General features: G+C 42.8%; 1 protein-coding gene across 6 annotated transcripts in view; it reads left to right on the top strand.

Annotated features, from left to right (window-relative positions):
* Positions 1-24,753, top strand: part of WDPCP (WD repeat containing planar cell polarity effector) — a 541,772-nt gene that overhangs the window by 241,273 nt on the left and 275,746 nt on the right. For all 6 annotated transcript variants that reach the window (XM_068232353.1, XM_068232349.1, XM_068232350.1 and 3 more), the window contains one exon: positions 18,548-18,611. In XM_068232353.1, coding sequence (XP_068088454.1) covers positions 18,548-18,611 — 64 coding nt within the window. The remainder of the gene's footprint in view (positions 1-18,547; positions 18,612-24,753) is intronic.

The following is a 24,753-nucleotide window of genomic DNA, read 5'->3' as shown; positions in this document are numbered from 1 at the left end:
ATAAAACTTGAGACTGCTTTCCTCTCAGGTACACTTTAACAAACCTGCGAATCATTCTCATTGGTCCAATCAGTGTATATTCTTAGTAAAGAAAGTAACGTAGACCTGACAAGTCCTTCAGGTTGATGCAGAGCAAAGGTGCCATTAGATCCTGGCATGTAATGGCAGGCATCAGGAAAGTGCTGGGGGCCTTTGTGGCTGTGCTGGGGGCCTTTGTGGCTGTGGCAGCTAGGTGCAGACAGCCGGGGAAAGTGGCGGATCTCCTGGAGAGTGAGGTAACAGTGCTGTGGTGCTGAAGGGCAGATCTACAGCACAAACCTGCCTCCCCATCGCCCAGCTTGAAGGAGCAATGCCCCAGCCCACAGTTATTATTCACCTGAGTAAGGCTTTCCTCACTGGGGCATTGCTTAGATGAAGCCAGCAATTTAATTTGTCTGTAAATCCTGGGCTATGTCAGGTGATAAGGAGCTTGCCCGCTGCCAGATCCTTATCACCTTGAATATGACCCCAGGTATCTTGAAGCTGTAGGTTTTTTTAGATCCTTATAAGATAGCTTTGTGCACGTGCCAGACTATAAACTGGCCGGTTTAGGGCCATCACTGCCGATAATCTAGCATGTGTACAGCTGCCCTGATACATTGCTAAAAGATCCAAAATGCCAGATCATTCCCCTGCTTACCCCACCCTCAACAAACAGCTCCTTCATGTGCCGCGCTTTTGCCCCTCCTCCCCACTCCATGTCACTTGGCTGTAACTTAGAGACTTGTCTGTACAGCTCTCAGCCCCGATCTGTCGCCGGAGGAATGGAGTCCTGATCTTCATTATTATTATTATTTATATAGCACCAACATCTTCCGCAGCACTGTACAGAGTACCGTTTATTGTCTTGTCACTTAACTGTGCCTCAGAGGGGCTCATAATCTAATCCCTATCATAGTCCTATTTCTATATCCCGTAGTGTGTGTATTGTAGTCTAGGGCCAGTTTAGGGGGAAGTAAATGAACTTATTTGTATGTTTTTGGGATGTTGGAGGAAATCATAGTGCCCACAGAAAACCCACACAGACACAGGGAGAACATACAAACCCCGTGCAGATAGTGCCCTGGCTGAGATTGGAACTGGGGACCAAGCACTGCAAGGCAAGAGCGCTACCCGCTATGCCACTGTTCTGCCTATAAGGGCAACAGGCGATGTATGTTAGTTCACACTTAAAGGGATCTTGTTGATATATTCTTCTGTCTGTTCTTTTCACCTGCACCAGAGAGCAGATTGAGGAAAGATTTTTAGTTGTGTATTCCTTCTTTTTGATAAATAATGGAGAGCTAGTCACAAGCACAAAAAGCTGTGCCCTCTAGTGGCCAGAGGGAGAAACCAGCAGTGCATATAAACAAAAATCCCTCTGTTTGCTTTCCATATTCCTCTCAGGTACTTTGGACTATTATAAGCAGAGTAAAAGAACGAGGATGGATCTGTTAGAGTACATTAAAAGTATCTTCACTTATACTTTAAGACAGACATGTCAAACCCGTGTCTTAAGGATAGTCTGCGAGGCAGTTGTATCTTCATTTCCTGTATTGATCTCACCTGAATTTTTCATTAAAATAAGCATGTTATGAAAATAGCATGCAGGCTGCCATTGCTGCCCTTCTGAAAAATGCTACATTTCTGGTTAAAATAATCCTCTATTTGCAGTGTTTTGAGTCAGTGGCCCAGAACACAAATGCAGATCAGATGTATGACTCCTGCCTGACTGTCCTAATTTGCTTGCCTGGTGCTGTTTAAAGACTTAAGCCCTGCTTAGACCTAATGTAACGAACCAAAATTATTTTTTTTAATTGTTTTTCATGATAGCTTAATGTCAGCGTAAAAGCTAGTACACACACCTATCTAAAGTTAGCTGAGGCAGCCATTAACGATAATCAGGCATGCGTACAGCGACCCTGAACCAGCAAGCGATCACTCACCCCCAGTGATGGACAATTCCTTTGTCCATTCCCCTCCCTCATCCGCCACATGACGTCATGCAGAGCTCATTAGCTACACAGCTAACACGGGTCAGAAGCTCAGCCCAGCATTGTCACCCAAAGGGGTCGGGTCACAATCCCTGGCAGGAGACGCCCATCAAAGGTGTGTATGCACCTTTAATACGTTGGTGTTACAAACAATAGATAATAATTTCAGTGTAGGCAATCACGGTGTTTTGCAAACAGACATCAAACAGATGGCCAAAATAATTGTTTGTGATTGTTTTCAATCTGATGCCTACGCGTCTATCAATATCTAAGCAACAAGCAGCTGCCAGTGTTTCTCTTCGCTTTCCTCTCTTCATAGGACAAAGCATGCAGATTGACCAGGCCAAGCATTCACAAATTGTCACTGGCTACAGTCAGGCTGGTGGCTGAAATTATAGATCTGTTGGACTTTTTAGCAGATTCCAATAGCATAGGGAAGCCTCTTGATTCTTCTGTCCCATCCCTCTCATTACAGTAATGCATCCAGCTTGGCTGATTTGCTTGCAGTCTGTCAGCCAAAACAGTCACGATCATTTGAACTAACAAAGAGTATTGTATGAATGGAGATTTTCAGAAGGAGGCAAGTACCTGCACCTCCATATGTCACTGGCAGGTTTCCTTCTAAATGTGGTTCCACTTTCATTTTATTTTTAAATCCATTAAAGTGTAACTGTTGGGCATAAAATAAAAAATCAATTCTTTATTTTTATCTGGTAAACAAGTAATAAGGATGTCAACCAGGCAATCCAAAAGTTAAAATCACAATTACTTTTCTTGTTGATAAATGATCATTCCCCAGTTTACCTGACTCTTATTTGGTACACACAAAGGAAGTTACAGGTTATGCTGGGTTGTCCTTTTTTGCTTCTCTACTATCCCCTTAGGCTTAACTAATGCAGCCTGATTGGCTGAAGCCTCTTTCCCTCCTGTTTTTCCCTCCCACACCTCAGTTCCTCTCTGATTGGCCAATATTTCTCATGCTGAGACCATGCACTTTCTATAGTGAAGGGCGGGCAATGTATACACAATCAGGCAGAGGAGAGTAAGGGAGGAAATGACCTTAGGATTGGCTTGATAATAACCACAGTTAAAATGGGAAATTCTAAGAAGGATTTTCTCTTTTTTTTACTATAGAAAAATCAATAAAATCAAAACGTGGACAGTTCAATACATATGTTATGTAAGTAGAGCAAGTATTTATCTACTTATATGGGGTCAATTCATAAAGCATTACCGCATGCGGTAATGCTGAAAACAGCTGACTTTACCGAACAAAATGTCAGTTCATAAAAGCAATTACTGCATAAATAGTTGAAATTCCCGAGCAATGACGTAAATTACCGCCTTGTGTGATGAACACCTCCAGCACATGTCAGTAAATGTCAGTAAATTCATAAAGATTAGAGCAGGCGGTAATGACACAGAGAATACTGCCTGCTTTGAAGGGTGATAAGGGAGTGGATAAGAGCAAAGTTAATGGAGACAGATCTCCCAGGCAGCAAGGTGAGAGCGGAACAAACAAGGTTTCCCTGAATACCCCATGCTGTGTTTTCTAACCTCTTGGTTACCTGATTTCAGATATATTTTACATCAGAAATCCTGCATGCGTAACATTTCTTGAAGTTCTTCTAAGCTGTGGCAATTAAATAGATTGTTTAGAAAGACTAATAGACAGATTCAGCGGAGATTCAGGGCAAACAGAGGCAGTATAACAATGCACATCTAAAGGGAAGTTGGGGAAGCCTCTTTTATTGTAATGCTGTCTCTGCACGGAGAAATGTAACAACTCGGGCAGCTTTTCATGTTACCGCAAGCTTAGTTCGGTAAATCACCGCACTTCTATCGTAGCTGTAAAGATTTTTATGAATAAGCACACAAAAGTCTAAAATACCGAATGCGGGATTTTCCTGACAAGATTTTTCCCGCACAGCCTTTTATGGATTGACTCCAATTTGTCTTTTTTTTCTGAGATAATATGGTTGACAGCTCCTCTTTAAGTATTTTAGTACTGCACATTTTCTTTTGTAATCAGTTATCAAATAGGATTTTGCAATATCAGTTTAGTCTCTAGAAATTAATATGTAAAACTAAAAGTCCGCCTGATTGATATCACCCAATGGGGATTGGGCCGAGGCTGCACAGTTGCATAGTCAGCCTACAGGCTGTAAATGCATTCTGTTGCGGGGGGGAGGGGGATGGCCGACAAAGCGGTGCAGAGGTGACATCATGCAGCAGGCGGGTTAAGCTGCGAGTACAAAGCTATCGGTCATCAATTGGCCAAGTTGATCCGCCCGACAGATTGGTGGCCGGGGTGGTGATCCAAGTCTCAGGGCCGGCCCGCTCATGAGGCGGGGTGAAACTTTTGCCTCAGGCGGCAAATTTCTAGGGGCGGCATCCGCCCGTCGGAGGGTGCGGGGAGCAGGCCGCCCAGCTGGAGGGGTAGCGGGCAGGACGGTGGTATTGGGCCTAGCGGCGGGGAGGGGGGTCGGACCCCCCCTCCCTCGCCTGGGTCCCCGTCCTCCGCTCCCCTCCAGCCTTAAATACATCAGAACTAGCGTAACTCGTAAGAGGCAGTGGGCGGGGAGGACTCACCTCTTCCTCGATCCAGCGTGCGCTCCACTGACGTCACTTCCTGCACGCCGCCCACTGTATTGTAAATGGACGGCGCTGCAGGAAGGGACGTCAGTGGAGCGCACGCTGGATCGAGCGAGGAAGAGGTGAGTCCTCCCCGCCCACTGCCTCTTACGAGTTGCGCTAGTTCTGATGTATTTAAGGCTGGAGGGGAGCGGAGGACGGGGACCCAGGCGAGGGAAGGGGGGGTCCGACCCCCCACCCCGCCGCTAGGCCCAATACCCCCGCCCTGCCCGCTACCCCTCCAGCTCGGCGGCGGCGCCCCCCCCCACCCCCCCCCACGGGCGGCAGCAATAATTTTTTTAAAATTTGCCTCAGGCGGCAAAAAGTCTAGGGCCGGCCCTGCCAAGTCTGCTTTACACATAGCGGATTATAGTTTCAGGCAGTCATTATTGGCCACCTCAGGCAAATTCAATCTAGTGTGTGTACGGACATTAACGGTAAGCTCAAACTGCGCTGCTTGTCAACCATGAAAACAGTACTATGTTTGGAGAACCAATTGCCCGAAAATTTGCATTTTGTTGCATGGCTAATTGCCGGCAGGAGCCTCTGTTACTTTATTTACACACCTGACTAATCAAGTGACACAACCAACTAGCATTTTCTCCCAGAACTCATTCAAATTGCCATGTTTGTGTATGTCAATAGAAATAAGGTCAGTAAGTTAAATAAGGCAATGTACAGTATAGAACTGGACAAATATTAATAGAATGTCACTTTAAAAAAATGGAGTCCTGTTTATACATCGTGCGTAACAGAAAATCGTTCTGGACTGTTGACCTCATTTCCAGTTTTATAACATTACATTTATGTGGATATATATTTCTGTCAATCAGGGAACTTTTAAAAGTTCTGAATTCCATTAACCTAATTACCCTAAAGGGTAATCAGAAGCTGCATTCAAATTTTATAAAACAGAATTACATATAATAGCCATCTGTTATCATAATATTGACTGACAGGATTGCATTTCTGTCAATGACATGGTTTAGGAGTTCAATTAACATATCATTAAAGAAGCATAACTGCATAGATCATACCATCATAATTTCAGCAACAGTTTCAACAGAGTTGCCAGTCCCAGAACCTGAATTCCAATTACAGCTAGAATCTAGATGTAACAGTTGGGTGGGAGTAGCCCAATTCTAATATGAAAATTATTTTTTTTTTGGTTTCAATATTTTTATTGACGATTTTATATATTACAAAGAAAGAAATGTTAACAGGCATACATGAGAGGAAAGGAATGCATCCCACGCAGGGGAGCTAGCAAATTCAAATAACAAAGGCACAAAGGACACTCCAGCAGCATACAATTGAACAAACAACAAGTGTAAACAATAGATTTTGAAGATCCAACGGCAAACAGCACCGGGGACCTGTAGTCCTGGAAAAGAAATATAGGTGAGAGGGATGGGAGAATCGTCCTATCCTCTCAATGACCACCTCTTAAGGTGGCCACACACCATACAATTTTTTAACTATCAGTTCAATTTAAGAATTGCAATCAATTTTTCTGACTGATTGTAACATTTCAAAACTATGACCAATGTACCACACACGTATGTTCAATTTTTTCCTCAATTATGATAAAAATGATTGGAAAAGAGAAAATTGCTAGGGTGTGTATATTAATAAATTAACAATCCAACACACACTATACAATCTTTAGTAGAAATTAAAGAGAAAAAAACGGGAAATCCGATCGGATTTTTCAGTTGAATTGAAAAAAAACCTTTCGATTTTTTCGAGAGATACGATCGTTTTTATCGAATTACTGTAAAATCGGATCATTTTATTGTATGGTGTGTGGCCACCTTTACAGAGAGCAAAGAATTGGGCGACCAGGAAAAGAGAAGAGGTGAAAAGAAGGCAAAGAGGGCAAAAGAGAAGGGAGGGGAAAAAAGGGGAGGAGAGAGAGTTCAGAAAAGCGCAAAATACTTAGTAGGTAGTGAGAAACTCGGCGTCTAAGCCTGGGAATTCAAGTAGTATCCAAGGTTGCCAGATACAGAGAAACTTTTTTTGCAAGTCACGGAGAATTCTAGTCAGTTTGGCACCTCTGTCTGTCAGAGGTGCCAAGTGTCTCCTGAACCTGATACTGTTGTGTACTCCTACTTGTATTGCCTGAGGAAGCGGGTCTATGCCTGCGAAACGCGTTGCAGCCCCTTTGGAGTGTACCAATAAAATAATCTATTTTCGAAATAGACATTTTTCAGTGTCTGCTTATAGGGGGTAAGCCCACCACTGCCCCCCAAGCTTTTTTTATCAAAACGTTTTTAAGATTGTGATCTTATTCTTTAGGCGCCTTTGTTCCTTCTGCTTTACAGATATTTTCTGATTATTGGTGATCTGCAGTATCACCAATAATACAGATGCTATACCTGATTATGTGGTGATCTGCAGAATCACCAATAATACTAGTATAGCTAGACACAGGACACTCAATGTGGTATTGTGTTTGGTGCAACAGTAATAGGAGAAGTTATCTCCCGTTTCACTGCAGCCAAGGATTCCCTGAGGAGCAGGGAATTAGACTGCACTGCAGCCAGTGGGACCCCTGAGGGGCCGGGACCACTGACTGGGCTGCAAACGAGATAACAAATGGAATGAGTGATTATGATTGAACTGCAGCCGAGGATTCCCTGAGAAGCAGGGAATCAGATTGTACTGCAGCCAGTGGACGCCTGAGGAGCAGGGACCACTGACTGGGCTGCAAATGAGATAACAGATGGATGAGACATATTGATTGGACTGCAGCCAAGGATTCCCTGAGGAGCAGGATTTCAGATTACACTGCAGCCAAAGATTCCCTAAGGGGCAGGGAATCAGACTGTACTGCAGCCAGTGGACCCCTGAAGGGCAGGGACCACTGACTGTGCTGCAAGATGGTCTCCTGAGGAGCAGGTGACCATAAGCCTGTGCTTGCAGCTAATGAACACCTGAAGAGCAAGTGTCACAGACAGTACAGTTAAGGCTGATCACCCAAAGGTTAGGTGACAGCCAGAAAGGTCAGACAAGCCAGGTCAGCAACATACGGACAGATAAAGTACAGAGATTGATTGAAGACTGATTCGGTATCCGGGTACATGCAAGATCGGCAACAGTTTATCAGGTGGGCGGAAGTACCGAATCAGTAAGCAGGAGAGTGGTCAGGAAAGCCAGAGATCATTACAGGTAAACGGAAATAAATAACAGTCCTAATCTAGGTGTGAAATCCTTGGTTTCAACACCTGGGAACTGGTCTAACACATAAACAGTAGCAATGTAGCAATATCCTAGTCTTAGGTGTGAAGTCCTTGGTTTCAACACCTGGGAACTAGTCTAACACATAAACAGGAGCAATGTAGCAATATCCTAGTCTTAGGTGTGAACTCCTTGGTTTCAACACCTGGGAACTAGTCTACAGAATGGTACAGAAGTCTCACAATACAATAGTGTAATAAGGCTATCAACGGAATCTGACTAAGTGTGAATTCCCAGCTCCGGCTGGTTCTAACACACTGTAAGATCTGACTATGGTCTGAGTGCTCACACGTAAGCTTTCGCAACAGCAGACAACTTGCAACTGACAGGCAAGTCCTATATATACCCAGAGCGCTCCACAGCGCCGCCCCAGTCACTTAGCCAATCCGGAGCATAGCTGGAGTCAGCTGATCGACTTGATCAGCTGACTCCCCTTCTACTAGCATAAAGGTCCTGTCGCGCGCACGCGTAGCTCTCAATCTGTGTGCACTAATAGGACCAGGCGAACCAGCAGCATGTTGCTGCGCGGCAGAAGCCGCCGGCTGGAACGCGGAGATAGCCGCCATGCCGCTTGCCCATGTGGTGGCGTCTCCGCTATTCATTACAGTAATATGGAACAGAGACTGTAGTAAGCCAAAGGTCCTGATCCATAGTCTAGTGAGGCATGGGCACTGCCACCATATGTGGAACATTGTACCTTCCCTTCCAACGCCTTTAAAACACTTAGAGCAGGGGGGCCCAATAGGTCGATCACGATCTACCGGTAAATTGCGACCACCCTCTGAGTAGATCACGGCCACTTGGCCGCATCCTGTCAAATTTAGCTGCCACGTGGTTGTGGCTGTGAAACTATGTGTAACCGCGGCTGTCATTTTCTCCTACCAGAAGTGGCAGCTGAAGGAGAGAGGCACGGCTGATGGGGAGAGGCGTGGCTGAAGGGGAGAGGAGCAAATGGGGAGCCTCTCCTTCCCCTTCAGGCTCTGTGATGCAAGCCATGTGGCCACGCCTCCCCAAGTCATGCGGGTCTTCAGTGGCTAACAGTCATCCCCGCTCTTGTGAGGTGAGCAGAGGTGACTGATTGGAGGATTTCCTGCGCACAGAAAGGTGGCTGAAGAGACTGCTTTGCAAGGTGGGCATATAGAATTTCAGATTTTGGTGCTTGTGGAGGGCGGGGGAGGGGAAGATGGGGATTCCTTGATTGAGCCCAATTCTTTATTGTGGTTGGAAGGGGGTGTTTATAGATGTGATTTATTATGGGATTATAGGAGCCATGTGGTGTGGGGGGAGAATGATTGTAAGGGGGGGGGGTGGGTATGTGTTGAAGAGAAGGGTTCTGTGACCATTTTCTGACAACTATGCTGTGATGGGGAGGGGGGTCATGACACGGTGTGGTGGAGGGGGGGGGATGGGGCGGGGAGGGGTGTGTGCGTATGTTGGTAGATCTCCTAGACTTGGTAATTTTTAAAGTAGCTTGCGACCCGAATAAGTGTGGGCACCCCTGACTTAGAGTATATTGAAGAGGTTCATTTTGCAAGCCTAGCTGGAAAATGATTTATTTTTTAAAGCAGCAGGGGCAACCATCCCATCCCAGGGAAAAAAACATATAAGTAGATAAATACTTGTTCTACTTGCATAACATATGCATTGTACTGTCCATGTTTTGATCTCAATTAATTTTATATAGTAAATATAAAGAAAACTGTTCGTGGCACTTTTCATTTTTGCTTCTTCTGGCTAAAGCCAATCCTGATGAAATTTCCTCCCTCACTCTTTTTTTTTCTCTTAGAAACTGCACAATCATATCTAGCTTGCTTTGTAAACGCATATTTTGTATTTCAGCAGCTTCTCCCTTCTCAGCCTCGTGTCACACTGAACTGCCCTCAGCCAATCAGTGGGAAGCAGGAATGTGGGAGGGGAGATGAGTTGTCTGCAATGAACCAAATAGACCCAGGCTGACTGAGATAAGATTTATTACAGCTGAAACATTTAGGATTAGATTAGAATGCTTGCAATGCAGGGTCAGGTTGCAGGCTGCATAATAAACACACTGCAGTGGGTAAATGGGATTTGTTTTTGTGGCTGACAATCCCGCTTTAAAGCATTCTAATGGAATAAATGCTCTGTCCAAAAATAGCGGTACATGCAATTTTTCTTCTTTAGATCTCTCAAATCAAAACAGTTTTCTTAATTGATTTAAATGTTTGAAAAATAAAGCAAATCCACCATACCCTATTCCCTTTTTTCTGAAAAATTTAAGTTAGGTAAAGTAAGTAAGGTTTTCCAGCACAGCCAGTTGATCAAAAGATATTTTAAAAAAAGGGAACATTTTCAGCGATATTTCTCGATCGAAAAAGATAGATTTTTATATACAACGTATGTACTGGGAAAGATTGAACATTTTGACTTACTGTATGTATGGCCACCTCAACTGCCTATAGCTCACTTTGGGATGTATTCTAAACATTATGAACTTGTATGGCATGACACAACCGTCTACTAATACTGTTTCTAATTCTTCTTTTTTTTTTTTTAATGTGTCAAGTCCAAGGTATCAGACTTACAATTAAAAGCAGTCACCCAGTGGGCTGTAACAAAAAACACATAGTACAGGTAGTCCCCAGTTAACGAACGAGACAGGGACTGTAGATTAGTTCTTAACCTGAATCTGTTCTTAAGTCGGAACAATGTGCTATCTCTGTCCCCTGTACCTCCTCTGTGATCCCCCCCCCATGCCTCTAGTGTCACCTCTGCCCTCTGTGCCTGCTTATACAAGTCCAATTTGAAAAGGGGGCTTGTTCCCATGGAAACACTGAATCCATGCCGTTCGTATCGGCGGGTCGTTCGTAAGTTGGGCATTTGTAAGTTGGGGACTACCTGTACAGTCTGTTGATATAGTACATTCTGTTAAAGCGGGATTGTCACCATAAAAATCTAATTTCAACAGAAACTGGTCTGGGTGTATTAAGTGATAAAGATGCTAATCCTTCATTCAAAACTTTCAAAACTTTTTCTGCTGTTATGGTTTGGAGTTATCACATACTTTAAGAGCACTGGCCCTTTAATAGTCAGTGCCAAACAGTTGCATGCTGGGGGTTCTTTTTATCTATAATATATTCCTCCTCTTCCCTTTATGTCCCTGCCCAGCTGCCTATCTGAAACACGATCCTCTTATCACTTGTGTTTATAAGCAAGGCTGAGGTGACTCAGCGATTGGAGGAGAAAAGAAAAAAAGTTAAGGGCAGAAATTACATCAGGATTTCGCCTCAAACTGTGGGCAAAATACATGGTTCCCACCAGGAACAGAATTCTCTTCATTTACTATATAAAATTCACTGAAATCAAAATCGGAACAGTACAATACATGTGTTATGTAAGTAGATCAAGTATTTATCTACTTATATATGTGTTTTTTTCCGTGGCATAGTATGGCTAATCCTACTGCTTTAAAGGCAGAAGGGAAATTCGTGCCTAACACCTTACAACCTGTACTGATCTTGAATAAATCCTCAATATCTTTTCGGAATGCTTTAATAGTTGCACAGGCCCAAAATGTGTACTCAAAAGACCCAACTTCCCCAGAGTTTCTAGAACAATAAACTGAGCAGGCTGAAAATGTTTTTATAGTGTCCTTAGTGTAGTAAAGCATTATAACATCTAAACTGTTGTTTATTTTGTTAATTATGAAGGATCAAGAAACTTTCTTACCAGTTGAAAAATAGAGGTTCTATCACGCTGATACATGAGCAGGTTATCGTAACTAGTGCAATTCACAAACAGTAGTAAGTAAGACGTAGTCAGGATCAGGCCATAGTCGTACACAAAGTCAGAGGTATCGAAGTACAGAGTAGCTAGGCAATATCGTAGTCTATAAACAGGCAGGGTCATACACATAAGTCAGATGTCAGTCGTATTGGAAGGGTCAAACAATAGCGAGGTCAGGGACAGGCCGAGTCAAACACGTGTATCAGATGGCAGAGGTACAGAAGGACAAGACAAGAGCGAGGTCAAGAGGCAGGCAAGAGGTTGGTACACAGATAAATATACAATATGATGTTACTTCAATATAATATTATGATATGATAATATTACAAACATGTAACTACAAAATATAGACTGACTGGCTAGAGTACATACATCATGCAAGCACAATATATGAATGTAGCTCACAATGCTCACTAACTAGGCCAAGAACCAGCAAACTGATTAGTATCAAGGCCAGTGAGTGACTGAGAGCTCTGGCCTTAAATACACCATTGATAGATCTAGAAACCACTCCCCGAATTTGACAGCACCTCCTGCATGGTGATGTCACCTGGTGACATCACTTCAAACGCGCCTCCTTAGCCTATAAGGCCTATCTGGTCTCGCGTGCCTGTTTGGGTGCACTGCACACACGCGCTCAAATTCGCCGCAGGGGTGCTGGGGACGACGCTGGGAGATGCCAGCACAGAGACCTCGCCACTTGCCTGAAGCCCGCCAGAGACGCCGCAGGACCTGCTGCCGGAAGGTAAGATTGTTACAGGTTCATTGTTACTCTGGAATAACATGTCCCATATTTTACAAATATAGATTTATTTATTTCACTGTTGTGCATGTTGTGTAATGGTGATATGATACCCATATCTGCATAAAAGTGGAGAACTGCTCACGACAGTTTTTACAACGAAGTTAGTGGGGTCGTGCTTTCTTCCCCCTCTTGGTGCTCATTTAGCTCCCCGAGAGTAATGTAAGGTGGTACGGGTCACTTAGTGTTAAAGACGCTGATGGAATTAAATTATGGAGCTTTGGTCCTAGCACACAAATGGGAGTGGAGTCCTGGCATGGGGAGAAGCCCCTCACCAATATACTACAAAAGACAATGCTATGGAACTGTGAAAATTGCAGGACAGTGATGAACTAGGTGGCCCTAGAATGTTTTTTTTTTTTTTTTAAAGCTTTAAGTAGAAACACCCTAAACATTTTAGGGTTAACCTCACTCATCGCCCTGAAGCAGACTGAGCACAAACAAAATGTGTGCACCAACCAGGAGTTCTTTCACGGTTAGCGAACAGAAGACCAGTTACAGAAAATGCATTTAAAGGCTTCACTTCTTATTTATATAGCAGTGTGTTTTCTCTACAAGACTGATGTATCTATATCTTGAATCCCCTTCTGTATAAAAGGCATTCAACTAAAGAGAGAGAGAAAGCCTCTGGTAAGCAAGTGCCTGAGCCAAGGCAATGCATCATTAAACTTAATGCCTGTGCTGCCACTTCTCTTTTTTTGTTCCCTTCTTGACACGTTTGTACCAAGTGAGCAGCTGATCTTGGTTTTAACAGGGATTTCCCTTATCATCTCTATGAGATTTCATGGTTTTAAGACTCTCCTTCCACAGACACAGTTTTCACAAAAGCAAGATACTTGCAACAAAGGCTTATGACTGTGCTAGGCCAGGCATGCGGTCAATGTACTGTTTAGACTTTTGAAGGACAATTAAAGCACACCTGTAGTGATGTATTATCATATGGCAAATGCATACATCCGCAGCTGTGCTTCATATGGCTCTATGATATCAGCATTTAAGCATGTATATCATTCTGTATGACGATTGCTGTCTCTGCAATAACACAGGTTTCACATCCCCGCTGTGCATTTCCAAATCAATCCAAATGGAAGCCTGGAAGGAAGAATGAAAGGTGGTACGATCTGTCAATGAATGGGGAGCGTAAAATGTAACTCCAAATTCATAAAGCAATGGATATAACCTATAACCGTGATACACAAGCCATTTTTTTTAACATAACTTTTTTTTTAGCTATATTTTTATTGGTTGCTTGAATAATTATTGATATTCTACATAAATGACCACTATCGCGAAAAATTGGTAAATGTAAAATGCATATTTATAAGAAGTACATATCTCTCACAGTAAAATGCACTATAAATTACTTTTCTCCTATGTTGCTGTCGATTACAGTTGGCAGTAAAAATCTGTCAGACCTGACAGGTTTTGGAGTCCATCTCCTCAAGGGGGTTCTCAGTATTTCTTTTATTCTTTACAAAAGTACTCCATGGAAAGCCTCTATATAAAGATGCCAGCCATCCTCCCTACTTGCTTGCATGCTTTTTTTGGCAGTTGAACTGAGCAACTGCTATTCAGCAAATGTTTTTGAAAATAAATAAAACACTTGAAATCTCCCATGAGAAAATGGACAAGTCCAAAACCTTTCAGATTTTGCTGCCTACTGTAAGTAATTCATGGTACATTTTACTCCGGAAAAACGTACATTGTATACATATGCATTTACATGCATTTTACATTTTAAAGGATTTTGCGATAGTGGTCCTTTAACCACTTGCCCTCCCTCAGGAAGAGTATCTACGTCCCTGCAGCATCCCTCTTCACCCTGCAGGGACGTAGGTACTAGATCCATTACTGCCGCGCACTCCCGCTCGCTCATGCGCTCATTCTCGCCGCCGATTGTTAGAGGGGAGATCAATAACTGGGATGACATTGATCCAGGTTCCCGTGTGAATGATCGCCGGCATCAATGAGATGCCACGTCATTCACAAAAGCCAATACTTAGACCTCCACGCATTACTTCCTGTTTGCGTACTAATAGTACGCACAGGAGAATTATGTGCGAGGACATCTTGTGGCCAAATAGTAAAATTACACCTACACACTTTTGTAAATAAACAGACCTATATTTACATTTAGAATTAACCCCTTACCTCCCACACTCCCCAATAGTTACCCAAAGAAAATATTTGTAAAAAAAAAAAAAATGTTTACAATTAAAAATAAAAATGCATAAATAGTTATCTTAGGAACTGAGCTTTTTTCACAAAAGCCAATACTTAGACCTCCACGTATTACTTTCTGTTTGCGTACTAAAAGTACGCACAGGAGAATTATGTGCGAGGACATCTTGTGGCCAAATAGTAAAATTACACCTACACACTTTTGTAAATAAACAGACCTATATTTATATTTAGAATTAACCCCTTACCTCCCACACTCCCCAATAGTTACCCAAAGAAAATATTTGTAAAAAAAAAAAAATGTTTACAATTAAAAATAAAAATACATAAATAGTTATCTTAGGAACTGAGATTTTTTTTAACATGTATGTCAAGAGGGTATATTACTGTTACTTTTTAAATTATGGGCTTGTAATTAGTGATGGATGTAAAACTGAAAAAAATGCACCTTTATTTCCAAATAAAATATTGGTGCCATACATTGTACTAGGAAAATATTTTAAACGTTGCAATAACCGGGACAAATGGGCAAATAAAATGTGTAGCTTTTATCCACAGTAGAACATTTTATTTTAAAACTATAATGGCTAAAACCTGAGAAATAATGAATGTTTTCCATTTTTCTCTTATTATTCCATTAAAATGCATTTAGAATAAAATAATTCTTAGCAAAAAGTACCACCCAAAGAAAGCTTAATTGGTGGTGAAAAAAACAATGTATAGATCTTTTCAGTGTGATAAGTACTGATAAAGTTATTAGCAGGTGAATGGACGCAGCACTGAAAGGTGAAAATGGCTCAGGTTTTTAAGAGGAAAAACCGATTGAGGTGACGTGGTTAAAGGATTATCTTCTCATGTAAAAAATAAATAAATAAATAAAAAAGATAATTTGCAGCCATGGGGGAAAAAAGCTGAGCGTTCTTCTATATAGCTGTGTTTTCTGCCGAAGTTATTTGAATGAGACATTTCTGCAGACATTACATAGTTTCTACAAATGTCACTCTGTAGTGTATTTTCATTATCCAGCATAGCGAGCTGGACAGCCTCCAACCTGTAGACAAAAGGTGCTCATACACAACTCTACTGCTGCCCAATCGACCTTTCCGATTTGATAATTTTATTGAAATGGAAAATAATCTGTGGCACAACTTGGCTGCTCAATCAATCTTTTGGTCGATTTCTGGCCAAAACATCAATTGATTGGACATAGTGGAAAATCTGTGTGAACGGGTGCTTGAGTGGTAACAATGCTAAATATCACGATGTCCGTCATACCCGACATACCCCCGGTGGGTGTCCCCCCAAATGTAAAAGTGTTTCAAGCCCCCCCCCCCACATGTGGCACCAGGGGCGTGACGTCACTACATGCACCTGGTGCAACGTGGTGCAGGTGCTTGTGGTGGTGCCAGACACCTGTGAAGACCAGGAGTCGTGCTAGCATACTGGTGAGACCGTACTAAGCATGGGCATTCGGGGGGTGACCTTCGCTGGCAACGCTAGGCTGATTTCTGATTTCATGCTGAAATCTATCGGAGGACTAAGACAGCAAAAAAAGGCATCAGATCTCTAAGATATAATATCAGCATTATGCAAATCGGGAAGTAGCTGCATGTGTTGTTATTACCCACAAGTCTGTGCATCCAAGGCCGGGTTTGAATTAGTCCTACAAATAACATCACAGAGTGGGAGATATTTTACCTTTTTCAGGTAGATTTCCATTGGCTGCAGGACTTTTTCCCCTCTGAAAACTGGCTTTTTTCCTAACAAACCTGCCATCAGCTTCACACTGGAAAGTTTGCAATCACTTGCCTTTGTGATTATCTTTTGCGGTAGATTAGTGACAGCAACTTTTCTAACAAACCCTTTGCCGATGCAAAGATGCTCAAAACAACTGTAATTTGCTTGGCCTTTAAAATGTTTGGTTCATGTACATCATTTCTTTAAGGTTTTATGGTTATTATTACTATTGCTACTACTTCTACTTCCTTGAATGAACAATTAATTTATGAATTATTGGCAAGTTTTGTCTGGCCACTCTGACTACCTCCCACATTGCAACAACACATAAGTTAATTGGCTTTAGACTGTGGTAGGAGGGACACTGGACTATCGCTATGGTAGGGGTAAAATTATGAGATCCTCTGAGAGACAGGACAAGGTACACTATAGAGAAATGCAAAGGAGATTGCAGTGCTGCTGTGTAAATTCATACTAATGATGATAATAATGGCTTATGGTTCCTCACTGGCCTTTTGTGATCATATCCCAAACGTATATAAAAGGAAAGTAAACTGGTGACTACTATTCATAGCATTGCCAGAGTCTTGTTCATTATATCTTGGAAAGGGGTCTTAACTATGGGAAGTTCTGGTTAATAACAGTTGTTGAATATCTAGAATGGAAAATATTTGTTCAAAAAGAGTGTTTTATCCTGATTTTTATTTGCAGTAATCAGAATGTACATGATTGTTGTGCCTTTAGACCTGCAATCTCTTTATCTGTACTACTTTCATGTGTATTAATTATGTTTCTATTTGGAAATAAAAGTAAAAAAGAAATTGAAAAAAATTGGATTTTTGGATTTTTTTTTATTTAAAGGGACTCCGAGCAGTGCAGAAACTATGGAAAGATGCATATCATTTTAAAGCTCTGTTTCTCTTCTTTCCAATGATATATAAACCACCACCCTATGCCTTCGAAATTACTGTGTCCGCGACTTCTATCGCGAAAATAGAGAAAACTAAAAGGCGTAGGGTGACGATTTAGGTGTCGTCAGAAAGAGGAGAAAGAGAGCTTTAAAATGATATCCATCTTTCCATAGATACATTGTATTACACAGGGCGACTTTTTCCTAAAGTCAGCAGCTCCATTCAGCAGCTCCATTCTGACGACACCAAAATCGTCGTTTTACACCTTTTAGTTTTCTCTATTTTCGCGATCGAAGTCGCGGCCGCGGCGATTTCGATCGTGAAAATAACGAAAACTAAAAGGCGTAGGGCGGCGGTTTATATATCATTGGAAAGAGGAGAAAGAGAGATTTAAAATGATATGCATCTTTCCATAGTTTCTGCACTGCTCGGAGTCCCTTTAATGTTTTTAAAGATTAGGTTGTGCCAAATAGTGAATAGTGGGTGTACAGAGTGGCATAAAGGATACGTTGCAGCACTTTCTTTAGAGTTGGAGGCACAGCTTTGATTCCCAGCCAGGACATGATCATTCCTTTGTTTTTCCTATGTTTTTATGGATTTACACTAGAGGTTTAAGTTTCCTCCCACATCCCAAAACCTAGTGATAGGTTACTTGTTTTCACCCATTCATAGAGGTGCATTGCAGTGCGTGGTAATGGACACTTTGTAATGCAATGTACCACCTATTCGACAATTACAGTGTGGCAGGTGAGTTGTGGTATAAGGGGTTGCGGTATGATAACACCCTGCATGCAGTGCATTTTTGGTAAACGCACATGTTAACAATAGAAACCTGGGCAAACTGCGGTGCCTCTTTCCCGATCTGCTGAGTTGTGTTCCTGCTGTTACAGGGAACACAATGGGCACTGTAAACATGGCCTCACTGATGGACAGTGAGTGCTGTGAATTGTTGAATGAGCTCTGTAAAGTGTTACATAATACTAGAAATACCGTAAGTATAATAAAATATTTTTTTTTTTTACAAAATATAAATACAGATGAAAACTATGCATCTACATCTTCATCCCTTTCTAATGTGTTTTCTTGAAAGAGATAACACAGAGACACCAAATGTGTTAACAGTATTTTAGAATAATTTTGCGCAGTAACTGGTTTTAACATTGGAAATGTAGCGCTTAGCCTTCCCTTTGTATGATTGCGTAGCATTCTATCTTTAGTTTATTTTGCAACTGTAAAGTTCTTTAATTTTATTTCTTTCCCATTTGTAGGCACCAAAGATTTGAGAAGGCGTTCTTGCTTGCAGTGGACATTGGAGCCCGTGATCTTTTCATGGTAAATTTTAAACTTAGCTGTGTTTTATTCTTCAGTTTAGAGACAACTGTTAAGCCTGAACTAATTGATTTTTGTAGGCTCACTGCACTCATAAATGATAGGTGTTTTGGTTAATCTTTGGTGAATTAAATGCTTGCTTCAAATATTTCTAGGAGTCTCCAGTATCGATGTTTAGAGATGGCCCGAACCGTTCGCCGGGCGAATCTCTGTGGGCCCTGTACTACTTCCAGGTCTCTATGACCCGGAGTACTACGCCTGCGCTGGCCCGACGGTGCGCGTCCTATATTGCGCTCCTGTTGCCGGGCACTCTCTGCGCATGAGCGTGACGTCATTCATGACGTCACGCACATGCGCAGAAAGTGCCCGGCAACAGGAGCGCGATCTAGGACGCGCACCTGCCGGGCCAGCGCAGGCGTACTACTCCGGGTCATAGCGACCTGAAAGTAGTACATGGCCCAGAGATGTTCGCCGGCGAACGGTTTGGGAACTGTTCGCGACATCTCTACCGATGTTTACCTTGGGTTAGTGTGTATCTCCACCCACTTTTACAGTGCCATAAACAAGGTTTCAGTCTCTTGCCAATGGAACGCTTAAAGAGAACCAAGCAGCGTTTGTAACCCCCAGCGCATTTCAATAGTACATTAAAAATTCATGCTAACAGTGTGACGCATTAATAAAAAAAATTAATTTTACATCAAATTTTTTCATTTAAGAGTTTAGTTCAGGCTGTATTTCCCTACTTCTGCCTGTCAGCAGGTACCATGACATTACAGGCAGATAAGGACTGTTGTAATTAGTTTGTATTGCACAGTAGCAGAGAGGTAATAAAGGCTTTTATAAGCTGGGAGGACAGTGTTTCAGTTTGGGAAGTCACACATGCTCAACTGCCACCCTGACTCTGGGTAAGGACAGTGAAACCGGGTGGGGGGATAACTCCTGAAACATAGCAGCTCCTACAGCTACTTGAAACTAGGAGAAATTGCAGGAAAATAAGGATGACATAGCCCAGGACACTGCTGCAGATTTCCATTAAGATACTGTGGGTGAAGCATTGTGTCTGCCACTGATTTCAAACTTTGTTAGGTATTTGCTTCTGAGATCCCTTCAAAGCAGAGCTATAGTTTTTATTAAAAAAAATGGCCATCAAATGTCTTTGTATTGTTGCTTTTATTGCTCATTTTAACAATAGTGAAAAATTATGATTATTATTATTCATTGATTATTTGAGTCACAGATGTTATTAGACATTGATTGGTACTGGTCTAGGGAGCAATACATAAACGCAGCAGCTGGTCTTGCTGTAAACACCTGATTCGCAGGATTTTCAGCTCTGTACACATATATGAAGCTCAGTTGAGGCGGCCGATAACAACTGCCTGTGCCAAGAATCTACTGTGTGTACAGCAGCCAAGGACCCCTCTTGACCACTTGGCAGGGGCGTAGCAATAGGGGGTGCAGAGGTAGCGACCGCATCGGGGCCCTTGGGCCAGAGGGGCCCCAACGGGCCCTCCTTCAACTACAGTATTAGCTCTCTATTGGTCCTGCGCTCATAATTATCACTTTTATAGATACTTTGAATGGCAGTAATCATTAACAAACTGTTCCTATCCCCTTTTTTGCACCTCTGACACTGTAGTTGCCATTGACAGGTTTTGATGCGCCGTATTAATTGTTATGTATAGAGTGCTTGGGGGGCCCCACTGTAAAACTTGCATCGGGGCCCACAGCACCTTAGCTACGCCACTGCCACTTGGCCAGCGATCCGTTTTGGTGGATCACTTCATTGTTTCCCCACTTAGCCCTGCATCTGCACAGCCTTCGCCCTGCAATGTCGCACAATGGATCGTATCCATTTACCTGTAGAGCGACATTGTCTGAACTGGTGTACGGGCATTTAGTCCCTGACATGCCGCCTTTAGATTCTTTTATGTGTTAGTGTGAAAGATATAACTGGAGGAGAGGATGAAATTAGAGGAGAGATGTCTCCAGGTGTCTTTCTTGATCATTTACCATTTATCAGCAGTGCTTTATGCAAAATGTTGTGCGTTTTATTTCTGCACCTGATTATATTTAAGACTAGAAATTTAGCCCATTCCATTAATGGGCGCTAGGTGGCCTTCCTTTGTACTGCGCTGGCACAGCTGCATGCACGGCCCCTGTGTGCACACATGGCCGCAGCCCCATGTATTTACGGCGCACCCCTCTGGCTGTGCGCCGAAGACACGGTTCCGTCCATGCGCACTACCCCAGGCAGCACACATGGACACAGGCACCTGCTGCCTGTGCATGACAGTTTTACCATAGTTTAATGAACCAATGCCTGTTTCTTTATTTTAACCACTTGCCGACCAGGGGATTTTTCAATGATCGGTGCTGCGTGGGCTCTACAGCCCGCAGCACCGATCAGGAGTGTAGCAGGGCGATCAGACTACCCCCCTTTTTTCCCCACTAGGGGGATGTCCTGCTGGGGGGGTCTGATCGCCGCCGGCTGCATTTGCTTAGCGGGGGCTCTTCAAAGCCCCCCTCCGCAGCGTTCTCCGCCGTCTCGCCGCTGCCTCCCTCTCCCTCCCCCTGTGAGCTGCGCAGGACGGATTTCCGTCCTGCGCATTGAAGGATAGGCTTCAGCCTATCATATGCCGGCCAATCAGAGGCCGGGGATCGCCGATCTGCCTTACGGCGCTGCTGCGCAGCAACGCCGTATGATGTAAACAGCGGGGATTTCTTCCCCGCCTGTTTACATTTTGACGGCGAGCCGCGATCGGCGGCTCTCCGGCTGTTCACGGAGACACCCTCCATGAACTGACATGGAAAGGCCGCTCTATCTAGCGGCCGTTTCCATGGTAACCCGCAGACGACCAGTTTACGCCAATCGGCGTTAGCTGGTCGTCAAGAGGTTAACAAATCAGTTTTATTTTGTAAAAAGAAAACAAGAACAAGAGTCAGTACAGTACAGCTCTGGTCTCTGGTTAACCACACACAGTTATTGGTTGCATAAATAGCACATTGCAGTAACAGATACATTTCTCTCAATGTGCAATCATAATAAAGTAATAATGGCAGTATTTGTATAGCGCCTTTCTCCTGTCGGACTCAAAGCGCTTGCGAGGCAGCCACTAGAGCGCACTCAGTAGGCAGTAGCAGTGTTAGGGAGTCTTGCCCAATGAACTCCTTACTGAATTACTGGCTTACTGAACAGGCAGAGCCGAGATTCGAACCCTGGTCTCCCGTGTCAGAGGCAGAGCCCTTAACCAGTACACCATCCAGCCACCATAACAGTTAACCACACACAGTTATTGGTTGTATATGAAGAAAGTTGTTATCTTTTCACACATTATTTGTATTGAATAACATGGCTTTGGTGACCCAGTGCTGCAGAGAACTAAGAGAGGTTTGAAAGGAATAGAAGAATCAAATAGAAAGCGAGGGGGGAAAAAGAGAGAGAAAAAAGAGGAAGAAGAAGAAGAATATGGCCCTTAGCCCCGCCCCCGACATTACCGCAAATAATGCGTCTTGTGAATTAGAGAGAACCTGAGGCAGATTTTCTAAATCTTAATAGGACACAGGTGATTGACAAGTTGCAGGTAAACAGAAGGCTAACGACAAGCAGATTGTCGTTAGCCTGTCGGTACTTTTGTCGGGACAGCAGAGCCCAGGGGGGACTGGCAGCGGCACTAGAAGGCACAAAGGCATGTCATTGTGCAGAGAACATGCCTCTGTGTCCTATTAAGAACTAGAAAATCTGCCTCATCTTCTCTTAAAGCTCAAATAAATTTGAATACTAGTTATTCAGGGTTAGAACCTGCTGTATTAATGTTGTTGTACCATGGTGCCCAACGCCTGTTTCTAAGAGCAGAAGGCAGCGGACCAGCGGACATGCAGTATGTACTCCAAGCCTTCCTGTGGGAAAGCATTGTGTTCCTTCACCCATCTGCCTCCACTGTGTCATGTGCATTTGAGCAATGCACAAACCCAATCTGCACATATTGTTTGGACTGTGCATGCACTATAGCAGATACACTGCAGCCACTCTGAAGTAATGTAAACCTACCCCTCCTTCCATGTCCCCTATTTTCCCTTGCTTTTCCAATGCCTGTATGAATCTTGGTCAATAAAGCGATTTATTATTTGATTTCATGTAAACAGAGCCTCCAACATACCAAGTTCAAAGAATTAAGGCCCATACACACGTCGGATTTTTGCGAACGACCCGTCGTTTGAACGTTCCGTCGTTCCGTCGTTCGCACGTCAAATCCGGCGTGTGTACAGACTATTGTTCGGAAAACCAGTCTTATCACCCGAACGATAGTCTGTACACACGCCGGATTTGACGTGAGAGCGACGGAACGACGGAACGTTCAAACGACGGGTCGTTCGCAAAAATCCGACGTGTGTATGGGCCTTTAGGAGGCTTTGTTCATTTGGATGTTGTTGGACGATTTATTTGTATTGAGGCAGCTGTTTATAATGTCCACCATAGTAAAAAAAAAAAAAAAAAACAATGTTTGCCCACAGCCATACTTTCGGACTTTTTAATGATCACCATTAAGTTGTCAAGTCATGTAGATCTGTGCTGGTACTTTTAAGAAGAACAATGCTCCATCATAGACTTGTAGGAGTTCCACCCCCTAAATTAGCTACAAAAGTCAAATTAACTGATTCTCTAATGCCATGTAGAAAAAACTCTGCATGGGGCCCTTGATTCAGGAAATTTCAGTTGACAATGTCCCAGCAAGGTTGACAGGATAGGCCAAGACTACTAGTCCTTTTCACCCAGCAGGCTGCTGCTATGCAGCCAATTCTATGGCCTCCTGCGTAACAATAGGCTCTAAAGCATTACAAAGCCTCTTCAGGAATGTGTTTGCCTTTCTCTTTTACATAATGAACACATTATGGGCTTTAATGAAGTTATTAACAGTAGAAGCTAATAATGTTTATCCTACAAAGGCACTTGACCTGCTGGATTGATCTGGCACTTTAAATTATCATTTAAGTTTCACCAGGAACTTTCTCTTTCCCAAGCTTGAAAATTACTCCCTAATTGCATGAAAGGAACACAATGGAAACCAATTTGATATTTCTTTTAATAAAGCCGTAATTGTCAAATTGCTTTTCTTTGCTCAGTTTAATCGTTATATACAGTGCGATTTCAATGGATGTTCTAAGCTGATTATATTTGAAAGTACACATTTCTGTAGTTTTGCCAATGTTTTTTGCTCTCTTCAAAACGAAAGGTTTTATTTATGGTGATTACAACAATTCTGGCATTTTGTTAAGCTCAATCATGAGTTGAAATGGAAACTAAATGTGAAAAACCATTACCAGAAATCATTGCAAACTGGAAGTACTCACTCGGCATAATCCTTAAAGAGAACCAGTGTCACACTTGACGCAGTATTTCTAAGAGAAAGGCTTGTAACCGTAATCAGAAACTGTAATTTCACAATTTACACATTTTTATGTAATTTTTCGTGAATTTTCGTGACAACTTTAACAGTTAAGAGCAAAGCACCTAAACATTCTACATTCACAGTGCGATGTTGTGGAGCTGCGTTATAATCTCTTATAATGCAGCTTACCGCACTGCAATGATAAGCCTATGGGACACTCACAGTGCGACGTTAGCCTCGCATTGTAACATGTAGTGTTATGGTAACGCACTGCTGCAGTGCGCTACCTCTAAACGCAGACGTTACTGGGTACAGGAAAGCGTACTTTTCATTGCCTGTATGCTTTACTGTACCTACTGTATGTATTGGTAATGCAGCGTTAATGTGCGTTACCACCTTTTTTGCGTTGCGTTGTAATGCTGTGTTGCGACTTTAACGCTGCATTACAACACAACGTCTCACTGTGAATAAGCCCTCAATGTCATTTAAAGAGACTCTGTAACAAAGTGTTCAGCCTCATTTCTTCTATCCTATAAGTTCCTATACCTGTTCTAATGTGGTCTGTCTTACTGCAGCCTTTCCTAGTTGCACGGTTGCTGTATTATCTCTGTTATATAATCTAATCTTCTTTCATGTGATAGGATAGAAGCTATACACACCCTCTCCACGCCCCCTGCAGGCTCTGTGTGAGTCACAGACAGAGCTTCTCAGAGCCTATCACAAGCTTTTAGCAGACATGTCTTTTGTTTGTAAAC

This window comes from Hyperolius riggenbachi, chromosome 4, assembly GCF_040937935.1.
Source record: "Hyperolius riggenbachi isolate aHypRig1 chromosome 4, aHypRig1.pri, whole genome shotgun sequence".
NCBI classification, from domain to species: domain Eukaryota; kingdom Metazoa; phylum Chordata; class Amphibia; order Anura; family Hyperoliidae; genus Hyperolius; species Hyperolius riggenbachi.
This window is presented reverse-complemented; position numbering and strand designations above follow the sequence as displayed.